This window comes from Lissotriton helveticus, chromosome 5_1, assembly GCF_964261635.1.
Source record: "Lissotriton helveticus chromosome 5_1, aLisHel1.1, whole genome shotgun sequence".
NCBI lineage: Eukaryota > Metazoa > Chordata > Amphibia > Caudata > Salamandridae > Lissotriton > Lissotriton helveticus.
Genome location: NC_136065.1, coordinates 1209858958 through 1209880836, shown reverse-complemented (window position 1 = coordinate 1209880836; position 21879 = coordinate 1209858958). Strand labels below are relative to the sequence as shown.

General features: G+C 47.4%; 1 protein-coding gene across 1 annotated transcript in view; it reads left to right on the top strand.

Moving 5' to 3' along the window:
- Window positions 1-18943, top strand: part of PRDX3 (peroxiredoxin 3) — a 68204-nt gene extending 49261 nt beyond the window's left edge. The window contains exons 6-7 of the mRNA XM_078641200.1: window positions 11315-11480; window positions 18657-18943. Of these exons, the coding sequence (XP_078497326.1) occupies window positions 11315-11480; window positions 18657-18707 (217 nt within the window). The 3' untranslated portion in view covers window positions 18708-18943. The remainder of the gene's footprint in view (window positions 1-11314; window positions 11481-18656) is intronic.
- Window positions 18944-21879: the final 2936 nt, after the last annotated feature.

The following is a 21879-nucleotide window of genomic DNA, read 5'->3' as shown; positions in this document are numbered from 1 at the left end:
TGTTAACAGAGGGTGTAGGAAGGTAGATCCCTGACTATGGTTGCCCCCAACTTTTTGCCTGGTGTTTTGCTGGTTTTCTGACTTAGTTGACCTGGGGCCCTGCTATTCAGGACCCCAGGCCTACTGCTCTCTCTGTAAAATGGATTCCATGTACCTTAGGTACATATCCAATTGGATACTGAGTCACCTTATCAGTCCCTGTACAGTGTACCTTAGGTACCCAGGGCATAGGTGTACCCAGGGCCTACCAGGGGTTGCAACATGTATTATGCCACCCCTGGCTGGCCATCCAAATCTGACACAACTGGCTGCACGACAGCTGGGGCAAGGTGGTGTAATCACCCTTTGCTTTAGATATAGTATACCTATATCTAACCCTAAAATGGGCACACAGATCTCCTATCAGTCACTCCTATGGCAGGCCTTAACAATCCTGAAGGCAGAGTGCTTGGAATCGTGTGAGATGGTGCTCTGGCATGAGCTGAGCCTGTCTGCGGCTTTCGGGATCTATCCCTTAGCCGTTTCCATGATATCGCATACCATATACTCTTAAGTGCATTATAATCCTCGCGGTTATATGCCAACTCTGGTATCGCTTTATCAAAACATGTCGAGTAAGGTGTCATACGAATTGGAATACTAACCCCTCGCCAATTCTGGCGACGGGGTTAGCATTCCACCCTTCTAGAGGGACACGACATGTATGTAACCTGTAACCCCGGTTAAAGTCAGACAGAGCCTTAGCATCCACAAAATGGATGCTGCCACCGAGACACAAGTCTGCCCTCCTGCTGCTGGGAGTCCTCCCAGAGCAGGAGGCAAGGACAAAAGGGTTTCCTGCCAGGGGCGGTGCCAGCACCGTCCCAGACAGGGTTTTGTGTATTCCAGGTAGGCAGGGCTACAGAGGAAGGTGACTGCAAGTGGCACCCAGGTGCTCACTGTGCATAGGCCGGCTGAAACCAGTTCCAGGGGCACTCCAGCCCCTGGCCTGGGGAAAGCCCGCCAAAGGAGAGGGGTGTAACCACCCCCCTCCTGGTCCCACCCATAGGGCAGGACTTAGTCGCGTGCCAGCCCCCTTTTCCCAGATAAAGGTAGGAGCAGGCCCCCTTCCAAATTAGATCATCTTTGGAATCAAGACACGACTTTCTGCGAAAGGACTTCAAGGTTTCTTCTTCAAGATTCTCCCTTGTGACTAAAGAGTAGTCACCCTGCATCCGCAGGCACCATCCTAAGAACACTGCGGTCTGCTGTAAGTCCTTCCTCCGGAATCCGACTGCCCAGCTCGACAAGACCCGGCTTCCCTGGCACCTCCGACCTCTACTCACCTCTACAGCCAAGCTGAGAACCGTGAGTGCGACGAGACCTCAAGGGACCGACTATTGCCAAGACTGCACGACTTCTTCACAGCAAGCCCGCCGAGTAATCTCCTGGCGAGTGCTTTGGGGTCCGAGAAGCCCCAACCCTGAGCAGCTCCAGCACCGAAGAGCAGCACCCCAGCATCTCCACGATCGGCGTGGGGCCCTTCTGCTTTTTGCTGCTCACCGCGTTGTTTGGCTACTAGCCCGCTGGCTTGTGGCCTTCTGAACGACGCCCGACGACATCACTGCTGCTGGTCTGGTTGCTCCAGACTGGCTCTTGCTCCCTTCCAGAAGAGGAGCACCCCGGACCCTCCTGGTCCACTCAAGACGCCATTTTGAGTCCACCGCGTGGGCTTGAATTAGCCAAGGCTTTGTTGCCCAATCCTGGGTTCTTCGACGCCGACAGCTTCATCCATCGTGGGACAGCTCGCCTCTCCATCCTGGTCACCGACAACGCCTCCTGGTCCGTGAGATCTGCAGAGCACAGCGTCGCCCACTCACCTAGCCGAGGTGACTACCATCCGGTGCCCTCCTGGTGCCCCCTGACTACTGGCTAGTAGTCACGAACTTGGTCCCCTCTGCTTTCAGGTATCATCCATCTTCGAGATCCAGGCTTGGATCCCTTCGAACTCTCTTCACTGGTCGCCTGCCAGCATCTTTCTTCCAGGCTCCTGGTTCGTCTACGAGGATTCCCGACGTCTTTTGAGACATATGCAGCTGCAGCCCCTGGGCTAGGTAACTTCGGCATTTCGGTGCCCCAGCATAGCCTCACTATCCAAGGGTCAGGATCCACTTTCGTTTTCTCCCTACCAGGTCGGGTTCGCCCGTGAACACTAACTTTACCTTTACTAGCTATCATAGACTTTGTCCCGCATCCCGCGTGAGAGTGCACACTCTGCACCCGAGTCCCCTGGGCCTCCTAGAAGTAATCTAACGATTCCATAGTCAAGTCCTAGCGATTCCAAAGCCTATTAGTACTGTACTTACCTGCTAGCAAGTTCGCATTCCACTTACTGTGTATATGGTTTTTCGTGCCCCTAGGGCATTTGTGTAAATTGTGCGACTTAAAGTATTTTCGTAAGAGTTTTGTTGTGTGCTTAGCTCCCTGACTCATAAAGAGCCAGGGTAGTCTTGTTATAAATAAATACACTGTTTATTTTCATAACAACTTGTGTGGTGTCCTTTCACTGGATGTTCAAGGGGTAATGTGATGGTAAAACAGCTGGCTTAACACGCCCTCTAGAGTCTTAGCCTTAGACTGCTCGTATCCATGCTACTAGGATAGCTGGTCTATAAGGTTGACTTACAACCAATCATCAATAAGGGTTGTTTGGACTGATATATAGTGATCACTAGAATAGTGAGCACTGCACATCAGGCCAACTTCTCACAGAGGGCACATGTCGCAGCAGACGCCATTCAATAAAAGTGGTGCGCAATCCTCCTACATCAAGCAGGGCAGAGGTGGATACAGAGGAAACAGTGCCAAGGGTAGAGGCAGAGGCAACAACAGTTCCCGTTCCTCTGCCGCCAACAAACAGTGACTCCCTGTCACTGCCCCCCGACCATCCAACACCTGTCGGGGGGAGACTCCAACAGTTCCTGCCCATCTGGAAGTCCATCACCACAGACAGGTGGGTCAGGAAACTTATCCAGTTCGGCTATTGTTTAGAACTGACATCCACCCCACCACCCATGCCCCCAAAACACCGTCCTATGTCAGCAGAGCACTTGCACTTATTGCAGCAGGAGGTTCTGGTGATGCTGCAAAAAGGCGCAATAGAGCTCGTGCCAGTGGAGGAAGAAGGCACAGGGGTTTATTCCCTGTACTTCTTAATCCCAAAAAAGGACGGCTCACTCAGACCGATTCTAGACCTACGCCCCTTGAACCAGTACATTCTTTCAGAACACTTCCACATGTTGACACTGCAGCAAGTTCTTCCCTTGTTACAACGGGGAGACTTCCTCGCAACCTTGGACCTCAAGGATGCTTACTTTCACATTCCACTCCACCCCTCCCACAGAAAGTACCTCGGGTTCACCATCCACAACAGGCATTACCAGTTCAAGGTACTCCCCTTCGGAGTGACCACTGCTCCCAGAGTGTTCACAAAATGTCAGGCGACAGTGGCGGCACACCTCCGGAGACAGAGTATACATGTCTACCCTTATCTGGACGACTGGCTCGTGCAGGCAAAGTCAGCCCAGCAGTGCGCCGCAGACATGTCCCACACCATTCACCTCCTTCACAGTCTAGGATTTACACTGAACTACCCGAAGTCACACCTTCAGCCAGCCCATGTGCGGCAGTATTTAGGCGCGACGATCAATACTCTGGCTGCCACAGCTCAGCCAAACCCAGCGAGGATCAACAACATCCAGGCGCTGATCCTAAAGTTCAGACCACAACATTCACTCCCAGCGAGAGTGTTCATGCAGTTGATAGGCATGATGGCCTCCTGCATCTTCATAGTCCCGCACGCGAGACTCCATATGCGTCCGCTCCAAGAATGCTTAGCGCATCAGTGGACTCAGGCTCAAGGACAACTAAACGACCTAGTGTTGGTGACGGGTCGGGCATACAGCTCTCTGCATTGGTGGAATCCACACAACCTTTGCAATGGCCGACCGTTCCAGGAGCTGTGCCACAGATTACACTAACAACGGACGCATCTCTCCAGGGATGGGGGGCTCATGTGCTCCACTATACGGTGCAGGGACTATGGACAACGCAACAAAGGAAGATGCACATCAACTACTTGGAGCTGATGGCAATCTTCATGGCACTCAAGTCCTTCAAAGTACATCTGTGCAACAAAGTCGTGTTGATCCGGACGGACAACATGACAGCCATGTACTACATTCAAAAGCAGGGAGGTACGTACTCTCCACAGTTGTCTCATCTGGCTCAGAGCATGTGGAAGTGGGCCATTCAGAGGAACATCTTCCTCATGGCGGAACACCTCCCGGGCACGGACAATCAGATGGCGGATCTGCTCAGCAGGTACAGCCACCAGATGCACGAGTGGGAGTTACATCCATCAGTACTCCGCCCGTACTTCCAGCAGTGGGGTCATCCAGAGATAGACCTGTTTGCCACGGAGGAAAACGCAAAATGCCAAAGCTTTGCCGCCAGGTTCCCTCACCCACTATCGCAGGGCAATGCGATATGGATGAACTGGTCAGGCAGATTTGTGTACGCTTTTCCCCCAGCGCCTCTCATTCCGCTGGTGGGAAGAAAGCTAAAGCAACACTGGCTGACGCTCATCCTAGTTGCTCCAACGTGGGCGCGACAACCGTGGTACACCACGTTCCTCGAACTCTCCGTGGTACCGCATCAAAGACTGCACCTCACACCCCGGCTCTTAACGCAGAACCGTGGCGACATTCAGCACCCGGATCCGCAGCAGCTCAATCTGGCGATCTGGCTCCTGAGGTCTTAGAGTTTGGCTACCTTGATTTGCCCCCTGAATGCATGGACATCATCCGGGAGGCAAGGAAGCCCACTACCAGAGCTTGCTATGCAGCAAAATGGAAGCGGTTTGTCATCTACTGTACCGAGCACGCTATCAACCTGCTCGATGCATCCATTCCTAATATCATCTGCTATCTGTTGCATCTTTACAAATGCAATCTAGCATACGCTTCCATTCGGATACACTTATCCGCCATAGCAGCTTATCTCCAAAACAGGCAGCATCTCTCTGTCTTCAGGGTGCCTGCCATTAAAGCGTTCCTGGAAGGGCTGAAGCGGGTCATCCCTCCCAGGACCCCGCCAGCTCCTGTGTGGAACCTCAATGTGGTGCTCACCAGATTGATGGGTCCCCCATTTGAACCTCTGCATTCATGTGAGCTTCAGTTCCTCACATGGAAAGTGGCTTTTCTCATTGCCATAACGTCTCTAAGACGTGTTAGTGAGCTACAGGCGCTCACCATTCAAGAGCCATTTATACAAATTTATTCAAACAGGGTGGTGCTGCGCACTAACCCCAAATTTCTCCCTAAGGTGGTGTCGCAGTTTCATGTCAATCAAACAATCGAACTGCCCGCATTCTTTCCCAACCCAGAAACGGTAGCAGAAAGGATGCTCCATACGCTTGATGTCAAAAGAGCGCTTATGTACTACATTGACAGAACACAACCTTTTAGAAAGACACAGCAACTCTTTGTTGCCTTCGCAGCCCAGCATAAAGGCAACCCCATTTCCAAAGCAGGAATAGCCAGGTGGATCGTTAAGTGTATTCAGATTTGCTATCAGAAGGCTAAGCGCACCTTAACGGTCCCCCCCAGAGCACACTCCACACGCAAGTTGGGGGCCTCCATGGCATTCCTGGGTAACATTCTTTTGGAAGACATTTGTAGGGCAGCCACATGGTCTACACCACATACGTTTACCAAACATTACTGTGTAGATGTGCATTCCAAACAGCAGGCAGCTGTAGGACAGGCTGTTCTTAAAACACTTTTTCAGACTTCTGCAGCTGGCACGGGCGGCCGCCGTTAATGGAGGGACTGCTCTGTATTCTATGCTACAGATATGAATTTAGCAGCCCACATGCCTCGAACTGAATATGCTACTTACCAGTATGCATCTGTTCTTGGCATGTAGGGCTGCTAACATTCATATCGCCCGCCCTCCTCCCCGGCGCCCGTAGCGGCTGCAGACTTTTCTTGCATTTAATCTCTAGCATGGCCATCACTTTCACTGTTCAACTCCATCTTTGCACTACAATGGCTACAAACAATCTGGGGATGGAGTCGATGCCCATGCGCACTGTAGTCCAGGGGAGGAGCCACCTATCTCGTGATACTTCGAAGACTCTTCCAGGACAACAATGTGCAATCATCCGGACCCAACACTAGGCGGCGATCTATGCTACAGATATGAATGTTAGCAGCCCTACATGCCAAGAACAGATGCATACTGGTAAGTAGCATATTCATCAAACAACATGGAGAGATGAAGTTACAGTACACGAATGGACGAAGAAGGACTGCAGAATTAGAGATAATCATCTTTCAGATGAACAGCAAGTTCCTCATCGTAATTCAGCCCTCCCGGCGCCTTGGTGTGAAAGGAAATGATGTATTTAGATTCCATCTGCCTCAATTTGAGTAATCTATTGCCGCCCCTGGGATTCCTGATAACTTGTTCTAAGATGAAAAATTTCATCAGCGAGGGATTGGAAAAATGCTGTTCAGTGAAATGTCTGGCCACTGGGTATTTGAGGTCTTTGTGTATGATGGCGCGGTAGTGTTCAAGAATGCGTTTTTTGGCATGTGCGATGGTACTGCCAATATACCATAGTCCGCAGGGACAAACAACGACGTAGACTACGAACATGGTATTACAGGTAAGGAATTGATTGATTTCTTTGGTGACCCCATTGTATGTGGCTTTCTTGATCGAGGTGCTGTAACGACAGGCCTTGCAATGGCCACATGGAAAAAACCCTTTAAGACCAAGGTCCTGGCTGTTGGGGTAAACCGTTATGTCACTGTGGACACACAGGTCCCTGATGTTCCTTCCTTTCCTGCAAGTGATGCTTGCCTGTCTGCAATGAGATGGCCAATGGTAGTGTCACTTTTTAGGATGTTCCAATTCTTGGCTACAATTCTGTGTATTTTGTTTGATTCTCTGTTGTATGTGAGAATGAGTCGTGTGTTATTTTCTTCGCACCACGTCTCTTCTGAGGGTTCATTGCGCAAGGTGTCAATGCGAGCAACGGAGTCAGCCCTAGTTTTCGCTTTCTTGAGAACCCAGGCAGGATAATTCCTGAGCCTGAAGCGTTCCATCATTTCGGAAGCAGCTTGTTGGTAGCTGGTTTCCGTATTACAGTTTCTTTTTGCCCTCAACAGTTCACCATACGGAATGCTCCATTTGAGCGGTTCTGGGTGACTGCTGAGGGCATGAAGAATACTGTTGCCAGCGGTGGCTTTTCTAAAGAGAGTGGTGTTAATGGTGTTATCCTTGATGTCAATTCTGACATCCAGATATTCTGCCATCTCTCTGCTGATGTTGCTGGTAAGTCTGATGTTGTAATTATTGTTGTTCAGGATGTCAATAAAGCACAAGGCTTCAGCTTCTGTGCCCTTCCAAACCATGAAGAGGTCATCGATATACCTCCACCATGTGACAATGTGGCCAATGTGTTCCGTTAACGATGGGTCCGTGAAGATCGTCTGCTCCCAATGCCCCATGAAGAGATTCGCGAAGCTTGGGGCAAAACACGAACCCATCGCGGTGCCAATCTCCTGTTTGTAGATGGCACCATCAAATAAAAAGAAATTATTCGTCAGACAAAATTCCTTCATTTCGAGGAGCATTTTGCTATGCTCCCTGAAACGTAATGGGCGTCCCTCAAGAAAATGCTTACACGCGTCCAAGCCTTGTTTGTGGTCTATGATGGTGTAGAGAGCTTGGACATCCATGGTGATGAGTAGATAATTCTCATCCCAGGTGATGTTATGGAGTTTGGACAAAAAATCTTTGGTGTCTTTGACATAGCTAGTCAATCCCTGAACCCACTCCCTAAGATAGTGGTCCACGTATTCGGAAATGTGCTCAGCCACACTCCCTCTGGAAGATACAATGGGTCTACCAGGGGGTTGTTCCTGGTTTTTATGAATTTTGGGGAGTAAATGCAACACAGGTAGAATCGGGTTATTGTTTTTCAAAAATCTAAACTCCTCCCATTCCAAAATGCCCTTATCCTTCCAACCACTTAGTTTGTCCCACAGTTCAATTATGCTCTTATTGTAGAGTTCAAAAGTGGTGGTGGTATAGTCGCTTTCCGACAGTTGTCTCAGGGCCTCTGCCACATATTGCTCCCTGTCCATGATAACCATGTTACCCCCTTTGTCAGTGGGGCATATGACAATAGATTTGTCTTCTGTAAGAGATTTCAGAGCTCTCCTTTGATTGAATGTCAAGTTGTCCTGTCCAGGTCTGTACTGCCTTTTCTTATTTCTAAAGATGTTGAGTTCCTTGTTGACACATTCATGGAACGTGTCGATAGCATCGTGAGCCATCATGGGAATAAAGGTCGATTTGGGCTTGAAGCCAGAAGCAGCACTGTGGTCTGTAGTGAAATTGGCATCAGTAAGAAGCTGGGTGTTACTGTACAATTCAGAATCTGCTGCTTGAGCCCTGGTGCTAGATGCAATGGGCTCCTTGTCACTTTCTTGTTCGAGATGTATGATGTTAACAAGGGCATCGACATCCCCTATCCTAAAAAGGTCAGACTCAACTGCTGGTTCCGTGGGTGTGAGATGCTGCCCCACCCCACCCCGTAGTTTATGCCATTTTTTGAGTTTTAATTTTCGAACATATTAACATCAATCCTGGATTCACTGTAGTTGACGGACATAGAGGGACAAAAAGACAAACCCAGACTGAGGGTAAGTAATTCAGTCTCGGTGATAGTACGTTTAGATAGATTGATTACAGTTTTGTTTACCATTTCATCATCAACTATTGGCCTTTCTTGGATCGGGTGTATACTCTTCTTACGTCTCCCGTTGTGTTGCCTCCTCTCCCACCGTTGATGTAACCTCTTCCCGCGGTTCTTACGTTTCCACGTCCTCTGGGTCGTCCTCTTCCTCTCGGTGCACTGGGCGGTGGTGGTGGTGCCGGAGTTGTCGGTCTGATCGTCCGTCTGCTCCGGCGCAGAAGACGATATTTGTCTAAAAAATTCGGCTTGCGTGCTGGGGTGTGGGCTCGAGAAGTTTCTTCTATGGATACATTCGAGACTTCTGATTGGTTCTCGCTCATTGTTGTGAGATCATCTTCGCCTTGTGTTGCGGTCACCATCAGCGTGTTATTGGCTGTGTTGGCGTATAAATGATCATATTTACGGCTGAAGGTCAAAATCCTGCCCGTGTCATAGTCTTTGTAGTCTCTATCTAGTTTTCTCTCTTTGCGAGTCTTTATGTCCTCCTCATAGCTCTTGAGGCGTTCTATCATTTCTGATACCAGTTTCTTAACATTCTCTTCGTCAGCATGTTTGCTAATTTCCTCCATTAGATCTGCAATTTCTTTTAGTAGTCCATCTCTGTCTAGCCACGCATATTTGACCAAAATCTCCAGCATCTTTCTGGAACTGTTGGCTGAGTTAACTGACCATTCCGCCAGCATGTCAGGATTGGGTGCCTCATAGGTGGGAGTGATGAAAATGCGAAGCCCCCTCGGTACCATCTCTTGATCTATATAATTCTGTAGCGAGGTCGCCTCCCACCACTTGGAGATTTCTCCTCTCTTTAATTTCTCAAGCTTGTTGATTTTATCTTTAATAGTTTGTGGAGGGTCTTGTCTGGTCACAATGGCGGTTGGGGTCCCCTTCTTAGTTCTAGCAAACAACAGGTGTGCTGCTGCCCTTCTTTCGTCATCTTCCTCCATGTTGGAACTCCCTCGGACAAGGTGGCTTACTGTGGCGTATTTAGGCTGCCTCCCTTTGTAAAATACAAAGTTCCTCCTGCTGTACAGTTCTGGCAACGCGTGAGCGTTTTGCTATATGTTAGCGTGGAAGGACAGTCAGTGGCGAAGTGGAATTCCACCGCACGGCGTGTTTGGTTCCAAACGCTCTTCAGACGCCAATGCTGTGCAGCGGGAGTATTGCTGCTTGACGAAGTGCACTGCGCCGTTAACCCAGGGCAGACGCGATGCCTAATGGCGTGAGCCACCCAACACCCCGCTACCCTAGGACGGACACAGAGCCCACCGCCCGCGTGCTCGTACTCACCGCTGTCAATCGCCTTCTCCTTGCGCTTCAAAATCAGATGCCAGTGTCTGTGTGTGTGTGTGTGTGTATATATATATATATATATATATATATATATATATATATATATATATATATATATATATAACCTCAACGGTTTCAGGGATGTTCTAGTTTGGTTCTGAATTTGAACTATAGAAATTCAGCAGTTCTAGTTTGCGTTATCTAAGGAAACTATAACTCGTGCCCCCAGGTAACTATAACTCGTGCCCTGCCAAACAGTTTTTTTCATGAATTTTATTGCAAATGTTAGTTATATTAGCAATGGTGTCATAGAAAATGTCATGACTGATGTAATATGTGGGGTAATTACCAGTGCATAGCGAGGGCGTGAGTTACAGACCATGTCATGAGTGATGTAATATGTGAGTTCATAAGCAGTGCATTGCGTGGGATTATTTATAGTTAGCTCAGGTAACTTTAACTGCTGAATTTCACTGGTTTTGTACGAGTGAAATCTGAGCCAAACTATAACGTCCCGGTAAACTTTGTTTTTTCTTCTTCAGTGAAGTGAATTTCTAAGGTTTTTCAAATTCTATTTGGTAACTATAACATCCTTTTAACCTCTGGTTTTTTAGTGCATTTCTATGGTTTTTTAACTAGTAGTCGCATTTGGAGAGTGGTGGAGAAAGGGGGCAGTACCTCTGGCCAGCACTCCGGAATCCCGCTGTAAGGGACTTACTGGAGGTAACAGGAGTGCTTCTTGCACCCCAAAGTCCCTCATCAGTCAAGGGGACTTCATCCCCAACCAACAGTAACTGAAACAGCCCTCTATCCTGCACTAGTTTGACCATGCAGTCTTAATGTACAAATCAGTGGTCTGTATAGGTATCTAAATGCTGTAAATTGATGTAAAGTCATCTTTGTTATACAAATTTTGTATCGAATGGTGGCTCTACGCGTGTTGAAAGTAGCTCTGTTTAGGAAATGAATATATTACAAATTTGGCATGTAACTCATTACAAAGTTCCCATCTACTATGCTTACTATAAATTAACTTTTCCTCCTTTATCTATGCTTTAGACGTCTACAAGCACAAGCTATCCCAACTGTGTCTAGTTTCCAATAGCTACATTTTCCAATTGTGTTCAGGATAGTTGCACTGTTGCTTTAAGAAATGTTTGTGAAAGCTTGCAGTGTCATTTAATATACTTAGTTCTTTTTCTTTTCACACAGGGGGCTCTTTATTATTGATCCAAATGGCATTGTGAAACATTTGAGTGTGAATGACCTCCCAGTTGGCCGCAGTGTGGAAGAAACACTGCGCCTGGTAAAAGCCTTCCAGTATGTGGAGACGCATGGGGAGGTGTGCCCTGCCAATTGGAAGCCAGATTCCCCAACGGTATGTAATAGAGTGGGTGAGCAATGCTGGAGGTATTTGAATGCTGTAGCCACAGTCCTTGTAGGTAGGAACATCACGAAAGAGTGAAGGCTCACAATTTCAATAGGTCCAAACAATGTAACATAATGAACACACAACCCATGCAGGATGAGATTGGTATAGCAACATGGTGGGGCTGTGGTATTGAGCTATGTAGGGCTCTATGTTGCACTCTATATAACACTCATGCACAACAAACCTCTGAAATGGAACTGATTGGCTTCACCATCTTTTACTGCCCATGGGATTTTATTTGTTTATTTATTGAATCTATTATAGTACATTTTATCAAAAGCATTGTACAAAAGCTATCCAAACAAAACCAGTAAACGCATTAAACGGGCAATAACACAGCCATGGTCCTGGTCAAGAAGTTGAAGAGGTAGTAAAAAGAAGTTGTTTGGCAATTTTTTAATGTTTTTCTTAAAGTTTTTCGGTATAAAACAAATAATTTGGCAGTGGAGAAGTCGCACCAAGTAGTACATGTTCACATTTAGCATGCTAGATTACAAAACATTAATAAGGAGTACAACAGTGGCACACTATCATATGATGGAGGGTAATCGATGTCCATCTACATATATCTGCACTAGAACATTTAATCTGCCCACATATTCCAGGATAGGTGTTATCAGCAGTCGCACACTCGCTAGCAGCGCCATTTTTGATTCAGTAAATATGTAAATGGGCTACATCACAGTGTTTTTTTCTGAGTGGTATTCCACCAAAAAGTGAGTAACTGTCTCTGGAGGGGGTTAGAAGTGTGTAACCCCATGGAAGCTACAATGCAGAGCACTTTGGGGATTCAGCCCTCTGTCTCCATGAAGGCCGTGAGAATTTCCACCCATAGGTCTGCATTGCATTTACTACGAATCCCCTACAGTTCCTCAGCTCGTCTGAGACCCTAGCCCAGGGCTACATCTTGAGCCTCCATCTACAGTGAGGTGGACCTTCCGGAGGTTTCCAGTGTCTTGTATATCCCTATATCCAATAACTAGGGTCACGTCTATGAATCTGTTGCCCGCTTTTTTAATCTTCTGTTGTGAATAAGCATGCAGATCTCGAGAATGTATAGTTTGCATCTCCTCAGGATGCGCTCCATATTCCCTTCTGCCTTGGCCCAGAACATCAGCACTACAAGGCATGTGAATAAAATCCATGTGTGTCTGGGCACAGTGGGGGCACCATATGGTCTCTGTTTGCGTTATAGTATTTAGCCTATGTGGAGTAAGGTAAGTCTGATCTAAGAAGCTGAATTGTGTGTATTTGTATCATGTGTTCAGAGATATCCTGTGTACCCTCTCTATGGCCTGCTCCCTATATTTTCCTCTGAACGGTCTACCCAGGGCACAAATTCTAAAAAAAGAAGTGGAATGACTAACCAAGTTAGGTAGTATGCAAGTGACATCATGGCGCTTGCTATCGCACGTGGTGGCATTACAACCCATGACCTCCCAGGAAGTGACAGCAGATCGGAAGACCTCCCATATGTTTAGCAGGTCTATCATGAGTACATGTGTGCGCATTACAGTATTTAACAAATTAGATTTTGCGTTGGGGTTGTACCAAAAGTTTTATGCAACCCTGATGCAAAATCTGGGCCTCAACTTGCCAATTTAATTTTTTTAACTTTTTGTTTTCATTATTAACAAAGCTCGAGAGACCATACCATACAAAAGCAATGCCATAAGTACATCAGTTATTGAACACCGAGAATCAATGACAACACATTCATGAATAGAGCGGGCAGGTGTGCTATCTCCTGATACATCGCTAGTCTCCCACTACCAGCCCTCTCTATACCTTTGCCACAGCAACCACGCAACTTGTACATTTTTTTTAAACCCTGTTATAAAGAAGTTGGCAACAAAGAGAAATGTGATAGTAAATCTGTCATGCTTAATTTGTTGCATAGAATTTAAAATATCTTATGGGGTGGGCCAGCTAAATCTCAGATAATAAGAATGGTAAAGTAACTTTGGAGGATAATGCATTTAATGAAGAGATCTAGGTTTTGTCTAGTCCCAGTTTTGAATCAAAGTAGCACAGAGGGTTAATCTCTTGCAAAGCACATAATATAACATGCAGATGACCGACTTTTATTTTGTGTAAAAGGGTAAGTGGGTTATTGCTTTTAATACAGAGGTACTTTTTTTATTTGCAGTTCATTAATTGTAATTCTTCTATACCACAACGAGCTATGAAGGACGTGTGACTCCTACACCTGCCAACCCTGACTGTCTTATTTAACAAAACCTGTACGTTGATTTGCACGCATATGATTTATTGTCAATGTAGAATGTGTACGTGTGATGTGACACCCTGCATTGGGGCAAGTAGTGCTAAAATGAAATAAAACAAAATCGTGGTATTCAAATTATTTGTATAAATACCATTAGACCAACACATCGGACAGAGCAAGCCTATCTCTTATATACAGGGACTGAACAAAGTCAAAAGCATCCCTCTCTTAACTACCTTCAAAGTAAAAAGTTGTAAGCCTTTGTCTCCCCTCCTTTGCATTTAGGTGTGGGGCTCCCAATAGCTCCCAGCAGGATACTCCCAAAAAAATTGTGCCTAACAAAAATGAATGTGTTCATCTGTAACGAAACTGGTATGCCTGTAAAGCGCTCGGATACCCAATGCTTCGGGTCTAGTTTGCGCTATATAATTTATTTTATTTTTTAAAGTTCTGATTGCCCCTTAACTTAGCCTTTTGTTATAGGCGCAGCTGAAATCTGATATGCCTCTTCCCCCACCTGCACTTTGCTGCTCAGAACAAAAGCAGACAGCCTGCAGGCGCTGCTGAAAGTGTCCTGGTGTCTGAAAATTACACCGAACAAGTTCAGCATATTTCTGTGGGGCCCTACCTCTTTGCCGGGTAGACAGCGTCTACCCTGTGAAAATAGTTGGTAGATGCTGTCTACCCACGTGTATCATCCTCAACGTGTGCCCCGGGTCTACCCAAATCAGTTTTCCACAAGGTTCATAATGCAGGTAAGTTGTCTGTCACCATGGATAAGCCAGGTAGTTTGATAAATCAATCCGGTGAGTCTGCGTCCACCGCCGAAAGTCCGCATGGTCTGCAGCAAGTCATGTGTGGGTGCCTCAGTGGGGCCTGCCGGTAAAAGACTGCTCATTTGCATAAGTGCGGCCTAGGTCAGGAATTCCATCAGTGGCAAGCCATCTTCCCCCACTCAGCTCATCGAGCTTGTGAGCCCTGCCTTTCGCAAAGTAGTCTGCTACTTTTTTGAGTCCTTCTGTAACCCACTTTTGTCCTGGGTGCCATGAAAACCCCCTTCCCCAGTCATGGGTGAGCCAACCATGGAAGTGCAGGCGGAAAAGGTGTGGCGCAGCGGCCAGGGTGCCTGACTCTGTACCACGGGGTTCACTGTTCGATCCCTGGTGCCGGCGGCAGGTTAGCCCAGCACCATGTGACTCTGGGTAATAGCTCGCTTAATCTTCCCGGGGGCCCCCAGCGCAGGGACACCTCTCCGGACGTAGCTATACGCTTTACAGATGCTGGTATTTCATTTCAATCCACGGGCAGTGAGGTGTCTTTTGAACCACAAAATTGGAAGCAACTCAGTGCGGGCTAAGTAGGCCATAGCGCCGAACCGCTTTTAGCTGCACCCCCAGTGTCAACCACACGAGGGTGTGCCTGCGGCACAGGTCTCCCACCTCCTCCAATTCCTCTGCATTTGTTTTAGAAAACGAATAAACAAAGTTATAAGATACAGATCAAACAGCAGGCAGGCCAGAAGCTCGAAAGAGTACAAGTGCGATGGTGTGCAGGGAAGTCAGAGGGCTAATAGTAAACAGGCTAAGGGAGACCAGAGAAACAGTTTGGTACATAGGAACAGAATTGGGATATTATTTATTTGAAAAGTTTTATAAAGCGCGAACATGACCCTTACGGGTATCAGAGCGAAATTAAGGGGACTATTGAAGATGAAACTAAGAGCAGAGGAAGAATAAATGATTTTTTGGGGAAGGAGGGGGGAGATTAGCCAGAATTGAACAGAACCTCAGTCTTAATAGAACTTTTAGAAAATGATTAGCCACTCAGCCATTGATGGAGGAAAGTTAAGAGGACACATGTCCGGAAGTGGAGAAAACAAACATTGGCATAGCCAATAGGTCGCTCCTTTGGGGCCATTATACTCATTAGCCATTGCAGCACATTATCCCCCCACTGGGCACATTTCTGTGATTGAATTAGTGCTCATGTAAAGCGCTTTGAAATCTTTATTTGTGCTATATAAAAATGCAAAAAAATAAAAAGGAATGGAAGAAGTTATTTCAGGTTCCGGAGGGGGGGATGAAAAGATGCACTCTGTAGAGTGTTTGAATAAAGCATGTTTGGATGTGAGGGCGGTCTGGCTGGGGTTTATTGGGAGGGGTAAAGGCGCAACGGAGGACAGAGGGAGTGAAAATGAAAACACGAACACTCTGTGGAATGCACAAAGTGATAAAATTCACAGTCACTTTCCAGCGTAAATAAATACATACCAAAGAAAAGCATGGCTTTGAAGAAAAGCAAGTTTGAAGTGCTTGACTCAGGGCATCCTGCTGCTACATACTGACCAATGGGGAGCTGCCATAAAAGGGCCACAAAGGCTTTTAAAGGATGCATCCGTGTCCAGATGTGCTCCAAGCCATTACAGCTCCCCTAAGAGCCTCTACCAAAGCGGCAGCAAGACTCATCAATGGCTCGAAAAGAAGGGCCCACATCTCCCCTGACCTAAAACCTCTAAACTGGCTGCCATTTGAAGCCAGAATCCACATGAAGATAGCATGCATGATGCATAAGGCCTTACATCATAATGCACCCAGTTATCTCACACAAAAACTCACAATATCCGGTGGGACAAGATCTACAAGAAGTGCGAAAAACCTCCTTTTGAAACCACAAAAATTCAACAAGAAAAAAACTTATAAACGATCCTCAGGAATGGTACCCAGGATATGGAATGCCCTTCCACCAGAAACAAGACTGAACCCCTCCACCTCATCCTTCAAATTGGAAGTAAAAGGCATCCTTATGGCAAAATTCACGTAAACACAGCCTCATGTGTCTGTGAGAACTTCCATACCCTTTATCAAACTTGTCAACCTAATCAATATATTTGCCATTACCATTCTTCGGCTGTTCGCCCTAGCTCTGCACCTTGCTGCTTTGCTTTTTGTATGCTCAGTGATGTTCTATATATTCGATGTTCTTATCATTGTTGTTCTCCCATGACTCATCAGGCCGCTCCTGTTCTGCATCATGTTGACTTGCTTTTTGTCTGCTATGCTTTTTGATGCTATTATTATGATCCTGCATATCTTTAATGTATTGTATAACTAAACTCATTTACTGTAAAGCGCTCTGATACCCGCAAGGGTCTTGTCCACGCTCTATAAAACTTTCAAAATGAATAAATAAATGTTTCATATTTAGATCGCAATCCACATATATTTGTTTCGCTCAAGTACCCTTTGTCATTGGTAATCAAGCTTCAGGTTATAATATTTTGTACACATGTTGTAATAAACAGCTTTACAAAAAGTATATTGTCATTAAAAGCTTCAAACACATACCAACTCTTCCCTAAGAACAAAAATTCTAAGCAGCACAAATAAATGTACTTAACAGAATGTAGCAATGTATAACACGTGACATCTGGAGTGTCCACCTAGTTCATTTTTCCGGCAAACTAGGCTATCCCATGATGAATTGTAAGGACCTGCTTGATAACGCTCATAGAGGTGCCTGCTCAGTTTGAAAGATGGCTTGCTACAAGAATGAATACTTCAAAGCATTGATTTATTAAGTAATGCTTCACTTTTTTATTCTTCCTGTGTAAGGTATCCTGTAAAAGTGTAGTGTGTTAGATTTGTGTGGACTTGATTTAAAATAACTCAAAAGCATTTCGAGCCAGTGTCTCTTATTCAAGGAGTCGTAAGATTCATGGGTGAATTGCTGTCAGTCTGTCGATCCTGTTGAACTTCCAGTATGATTCAGCTTTGTTTTCGTGCTGATTTTGCATAAACATGTTTTGTTTGTAAATGAGTTTGGTAACCTACCTGATATATCCCAAAACTACACCAGGATAGAAACACAGCAGTCCTTTCAGTGCTCTGCATAAAAAGGCGACCGAGTGGTAGGTGGTTTCTACGGCCTTTGAAGACATTATCTCAAGTAGACTATAAAATTCGTCCTATTTCATTAATGATATGAGAGATCCCAGGCCACAGAACTAAAACAAAAAGTGAACTTATCCAAGCTTGAACGCTGAGTCTGTCCATGTAAGGAAATGAGCAGGGGGAAATCCAGTGTCCATGTGCCCCTCACCACCACTGGCTCACCTCATTGTGGACTGCTGCTGTGCGCATATCCTTTCCCCATACCTTTTTTGCGCTTTTAGGCTGGTCTCTGCCTATTTTTCAAGAAAGACAAAACACACCAGTTCTTGTGGATCACACTGCGAGATGCAGTTACATTGTATGCGGTTAAACATAGATCTTCTGTATGAACAACATACACTTGGGAAAGTTGAAAGCTGAGGGCCACATCATGTTTTCTGTAAAACCACCATTCCTTGCTCCCAGGCCATTAGATCATGTCCGGGAGGGAAGAGTGATGGGATCATGGCCAAGCAGGTGGGGAAGCGATCATGAAGAGTCTGAACACATATGAATACCAACCATAAACCCACCCTTCCCGGCCCCTGGTTGAAAACTAGACCTGTAGTTCCTTGAGTAGAACGAAAAGAGGTGTGCTGGCTTTCATTGGACAGAGATGCAAAATTAGCTGGAGGTTTTTCTTGATACATCAATTATTAAGGAGCAGGTAGGGTGACTTTACAACACCTCTACATTTTTAGCAAAGCCATGTCTGGTGTATTTTGTCTAGTAAGCTAGTCCATAACAGATGTCAGTTTGAGATTAAATCCAGAGATGCCTCCAATATGTACCCTCCGTGTAGCATAGGAGAATGGACTGAGGGATTTGGGTTACTGGATGTTCTAAATGTGAGGCGGGCTTCAAAGTTTAGTGTTCTTTGGATTTTGCACCTGCAATGTTTAAAATTCACTTGAACAAAGTTTGCGCAAATAACATTTGTCCCCGTCTCTCATCTCACACTTGCAGATCAAACCCAGCCCACAGGGCTCCAAGGAGTATTTTGAGATGGTGAACTGAGGGTATCAAGATTGGGTCACCACACTGCTGATGAAGACAGTCTGCTGCTGCTGAAAGAACCAGATCACCATATTGAAGGAGCTGTGCCTGTTTCCAGGGATGGCATTAGGAAATGACCTGGCGCATAACATTTCATTTTCACAGTGAAGAATAATGGAAAAGAAGAGATTTGATTTTCTGTGACTGCTAAGTAGATGGCTGAGAGATTTTATTGTAATTAAAGATCATGGATTCCATTTGTCTGGCTCCTACATTTCAAATAACAGTGCTGCACCAGGCGTTCTGCAGTTGCCTAGAGAACACGACTGTATGATAACAGTATCTCACAGAAGTAACTTCAGCGTACAGTAAGGGTTTCTTCGTAGGTACTATGCCAACACTGATCACGGCGGCAGGGGTGTAGGGACCGTGCCCTTTCATAATTTACAGACCAAGTGAACGGATAGTATAAAAGCGGAGCTGAGCTGGTTGAGAGCGATGGGTACAGGTGCCTGCTGCGACCTCTCTAAGTGAATCTAACTCACAATTAGGTCTGGTCGGTAAATTCTGTTCCGCTCGTGGAATTTTGCGTTCCCCTCGAACGCAAAATTGCCCAAAATTCGGCGTTCCGCGTCTTCGCGAAATTTTTTGCTTGTTCGCGTTCTCAAAATGCATGTTTGCAAGATATTTCCCCCGAGCACGCAAACAGCAATTGTGAACAGGAAAAAAGCATCGCAGACAAGCAATTCCGCGTGTTTGCTGAGATTTTTTACCGTTTCGCGGAGATTTGCTTAACGCGGTTATGCAAATTCCGCCCACCCCTACTCACAATAGGGAAGCTTTGTACAGGAAAAGGAGAAGTGACTGAAAGAGCAGGTGCAATGTAAGGATGTCCTTGGAGATGGAGGACAACTACTGCAGGGTGAGTTGATGGTTATGGAGTGATAATGATTTTAAAATGAATGGGGATGGGGGGCGTGGCTAGCAGCCAAGCATGGCGGCAGCCTAGAAGACCAGCTCCGGCAGACGAAGCGGCCTCTCCATTGATCCGACCCATTATCCGTGGCTATCTTAGACCTCAGTCGGAGGGACCGAAGGCCCGGGACCGGGCGGCATAAGCGGCGAGCATCCGGATGAAAATCGGACACCGGGTGACGAAGATCTGACCGGCTGTCCGCGAGGCCCGAGCACAGGCTGGTAACCAGGGAGCCCAGTGCTTGGAAGCGCCGACCGGAAGTGAGCCCTGGACGGCGGAGGTGGACCGGAAGTGGCCGAGGACCCGAGAGCGGCGTCGGAGGAGCTCTGGCCGTCATTTCATATCTCCCCTCCTGTGCCCGTGTCCGGATCCGACGGCTGCGATGCGTCTGGAGGGGCAGTGAAAGTGTTTGCAGCCAGAACGCCACCCTGCAACAGCCTGCATTACGGAGGTGAGGCACCGCATACCCATACCGGCAAAGCGGGACTGACCAGCGGGGGCCGCGGGCGGATGAGAGAGGCCCCCCCCACCCTCCCTCCCGTGCAAGAACTGCTGAAACAACACGCCTGATTGAAGCCTGGAGGTGCCGCCGCGGAGCGGACCGGGGGGGCAGCAGTGCACAGAGGGACCGTTCGTTAACTGACCCCGGGCCCAGGAATCACTGGTGGCATGCCTGGCTGATACACATTGGCCCGCTCTGACACCACTAGAGACCGCCAGAGACGTGTGTGTCCCCAACTGCAACCGGACACTGTTTAATATAGCCAGGAGGTTCCACGCACTGTCGCGATTGTAGCGCTGGGGAGTGAGATACATTTGAGGGGGACGGACCACCGAGGCCCCAGCCTCATACTATCACAGATAGGGGCCCTTGTCTGATTTGGACTAGTGACCTGCCTTGAGCGCTACAACTCTACCACAGGCTATACCACAACTGGGACTGGTCCGCCCCCCCTTCCCTCTCCGTGCTCCGTCCTTCCTACAGGCTAACTCTACACACAACTGCCTGACCACTTCTGGACGTCATGGCGGGAAGAGGCCCCAAAGGCGGCACAACGCAAACACGCATTGAACGCTACACGTGTGACAAAACCGCGTCCCCTCCAGCAGACGGACGGCACGCCTCTGGGAAATCAGTGGATGGCGCGGGGACTAAAAAAGCGACGCTTGACGACGTGATGCGTGCACTTACGCAAGTCCAGACCACGGTAGGCTCAATCTCTACCGAAATAACCCTTATCAGAGCGGATCTCCACAAAATGGCTGAAAAGGTGGGTTCGCTGGAACTGGTCACGAAATCGCTGGTGGAGGATGTCTCAGAGCTTCAGACGGCGATGGAGAAAATAACGGCGGAAAATAAAATGCTAAAGGACAAGCTTGATGACCAGGAAGGGCGCTCTAGAAGGAACAATATCCGAATTCTTGGAGTTCCTGAATCGGAAGGAACTAGAGCTACTGATCTCTTCGTGGAAGAGGTAATCAAGTCACAACTCCAACCTAAAGGACTGTCGGCGTTCTTCTCGGTTGAAAGAGCACACAGAGTGCCGGGTGGCCAGCCAAAGCCCGGGGCGTCTCCGAGGCCTATCCTGGCAAGATTATTTAATTTCCGAGATAGAGATGCCATCCTGCAGGCGGCGCGGGTGTCCCCCCCCTGTGAAGATTCAGAACTCCACACTGGCCTTCTTCCCAGACTACACGGCGGAAGTGGCCCGGAAAAGAAAGACGTTTCTGGACATAAAACAGGAGCTCAGGAAGAGAGAGATCCAATATTCCATGCTCTTCCCGGCTAAACTGCGAGTGGTGGCAGAAAACAGAACGTGGTTTTTTGACAATCCGGAGGTGGCCCGGGACTGGCTGGACGGCTGGCGACCTGCCTCTCAACCCCGCCGCGTGGGACGAACAAAAAAGGGCCACAATGTAAGGGACCAGGGGGACGTCCGATCAGAGGGACCGGAAGACGAACGACGCTCACCGCTGAGAGACAGTGCGACTGGGACTCTGGAAGAACAAGATTAATAACCCGACAGTTACAATGGCACCCCTTGTTTATTATTAATGTGCTTGCCGCTGTGGCTGCCATGGACACCGGGCTGTGGACCTCTGCTGAGGGTATGAGAGGTCGCTGACTCCGGAGAACTCTTCACCCCCAACGAGCAAGTAACTCTGTGTTTCCGTTTGGGTGGGGACAAGCACTCTGCTAAATTGGGGGGGCGGGCA